This window comes from Protomyctophum parallelum (assembly GCF_964188405.1).
Source record: "Protomyctophum parallelum genome assembly, chromosome: 23".
In the NCBI taxonomy this organism is placed as follows: Eukaryota; Metazoa; Chordata; class Actinopteri; order Myctophiformes; family Myctophidae; genus Protomyctophum; species Protomyctophum parallelum.
This window is the reverse complement of record NC_139715.1, coordinates 13,358,126-13,360,769: the sequence shown is the minus strand read 5'-3', so window position 1 is coordinate 13,360,769 and position 2,644 is coordinate 13,358,126. Positions and strand designations below refer to the sequence as shown.

Genomic DNA, 2,644 nt, shown 5'->3' with positions numbered 1-2,644 from the left:
TGCTATTTTTGAAAAAAATCAAAGAACGACTGACATTTTTAGAATCTGATCTCAGGTCAGAATGGGTTAATCAGACCAGTGTGTGTCCAGTGGAAAGCTCGTATGAATCTGATCTCAGGTCAGAATGGGTTAAAACAGAATTCCACTACTAGTGATCTTCTACGGGGCATAGTTGATGGCAGGTGCGCGCATTGCTTTGACAAGGTATTATTTAGATTTGCCAAAAATGGCTTTGTAATGCAATCTGCCACAGCTTCTTTTTGAAGAGCTCAGCGCAATGTGGTGACTGACCTCTTCTGTGACATACACAGGAAAATATTTGTTTGTTCCTCAGTAGATTGTCAAGCTTCGGTTGAGTTATTGTCCTTTCAACTGAGTTTCACTTCAGCCCCGGAGGGTGATTTAGGAACAAAAAAGGGAGTCTGTTTGTTTAAATAGGACTATAAATAGCTTTTGGGGAGTTTGTATTATTATTTTTGTTGGATGTACGATTTGTCCATCATTCGGCTTTTTAGCAGTAAAGACAAGACTATACTGTCATATACATACAGACCTGCACAACTAAATTACATGTTGTCAAAGTGGTTGTGATCCCTGAATATATATACTGTAGAATAATAATAATAATTTGTAACACAAATATCAACGGGCTACAGGGTTTAAAAACATTGTCATAAAAACAGCGAAGGCAACAAAAAAAAACATAAGACCCTACTAAGGGGTAAAATGTTATGTTTGTACAGTACTGCACACTGCATACATCGTTACGAGTGCCATGCGGTCTTTCCCTAGTGCCTCTGAGAAGCTAATCTCTTCAGCAGAGCCTCGTCGTAGACCCAGGACTCTCCGACCTCGTGGAAGTGTCTCGTCTCCCACTGCTGTTCGTTCTGCGTCCTCTCCTGGGCGTCGGCTCTCTGCTTCTCCTCCAGCCGCTGTTTGGCCTCCGTCGCCGCGTCCGTGTACTTCAGTTTGAGGTTCAGCGTCACGTCCTTCCACAGGCAGCGAGACTCGTATTCCTGCTGGTGCTCCACCTTCCGGACCTTCTTCTTGACGATTTCCATCTTCTTAGTGTCTATGAAGAGGGAGCTCTCCCCGGACGCCCATGTGGCGTACATCACTCCGTTCCACTCTCCCTTGATGGAGCAGAAAGGCTTCTTGTCGTTCGCCGCAAAGACTCCGGCGGTGACGCGGTGTTTCTTGCTACCGAGGAAAGGCTTGGTGTGGAACACGATGTTGGCACTGTAGCCCGACTTGGAGCAGGAGATCTTGCACTCCCCGCCCAGCTCCAACCACGGCACCAAGAGGATTGACCTGCCGTAACCACTAGGGAAGGTGAGGACATAGTGTTCGTCGTGTTCCAAACATGAAACACAGCCTTGGCCGATATTGTGGACACCTATAGATGTCCCCAGGAACTTTGACTTGGTCCAGATGTGAGCGTTGAACTGCATCTTCTTGCTGAAACACTCTGCGTAGAATGCAGACACAGGTGGGTGGTGAGAGACCTGTTCCGCTACGAAACACACACTGTTGGGCGAAGAAGACCAGGGGAGTGGACCATCCGACACCGTGTCTGTGGGCTGGGCGCTTTCCTCCGCCTCAAGGGGTAGATCCCAGTGGCAGTAGAAGACCTCCCCCAGGATGGGATTGTAGGGCTTCTTGGCCACTGAGCTTTTTCTCCCCGCGTGGAACGCCGACAGATAAAACTTCACCACCTGCACCATGCGCTCGCGGGGCCCTGGCTGCTCCGTGATGCCGACAAACAGGTTGGGATGGGCAAAGAAGTCTGCGTACATCTCCAACAAAGACCGCCTCTCTAAGATGAAGGTCGGCAAGGCCACCTTGGAGAGGTCCATGTCCAGTCGGACCTGAGACAGGAGGTGAGTGATGACACTCGTCTGCACCTCCACAGGCTCGTCCTCGCCGGCGTCGTCGTCGTCATCGTGGCTGTCGAACGGATCACATTTCACGTTGGCCATGTCCGCGCTGCGCACGGACGACTCGAGCGACTCGCCGGTGTCGGGTCGCTTCAGCGTTTCTCCCTTATCACTAATGGGCCGGGTCACGGCCGAAGGCCCTGAAGGGTCTATGAAGTGCTTCATGAGAGAAGTGTTGCTCGCTGTGCCGGCATCATAAAACTTATCCTCGCTGGAGGAGAAATCAGGCACAGAGTGAGAAGAGAGGGGGACATGGGCAGGGGAGGCAATGCTCCCTCTGGTGTTCGGCGTTCGGGTCCGCAGGCTTCCCATCACCGTGACGAAGCATCCAAGTGATTCAGGTTTAGACTGTATCTGCGATTTCCCCACCCCAATTATAAGGTTTTGCCGTGACGTAGATATGATGTCATGATGGAGGTGTCCATATTTGCACGCTGCAGTATGGCAATCTAGCTATGCATGGAGATACCTATTGTCATGAATATGACATCATAGTTCTGACGTCATAGACGTAGCTACTGCTCTACAATACCCTGACGGCTGCAATAGGTACTACTGCTTACGGAGGGGCATGCACTTGCAACAGGCATCGCCCTAGTCCAGTACTTCTCATCCTTTTTAGGCTGCGACCCCCCAAAATAATCATAACATTGCGTTGCACACAAGCAGGCCACAAATGGCCTACTATAGTGCGCAAGCAGAGCGCG

The 2,644-nt window shown here is 50.2% G+C and overlaps 1 protein-coding gene across 1 annotated transcript; it reads right to left on the bottom strand.

Annotated features, from left to right (window-relative positions):
* Window positions 1–788: 788 nt before the first annotated feature.
* On the bottom strand, window positions 789–2,249 carry LOC310853898 (oxysterol-binding protein-related protein 9-like; the record flags this gene model as incomplete). Its single annotated transcript, XM_083758369.1, has 1 exon — window positions 789–2,249. The coding sequence occupies one exon, from the start codon at window positions 2,247–2,249 to the stop codon at window positions 789–791; it is 1,461 nt and encodes a 486-aa protein (XP_083614495.1).
* Between the last annotated feature and the right edge of the window lie 395 nt (window positions 2,250–2,644).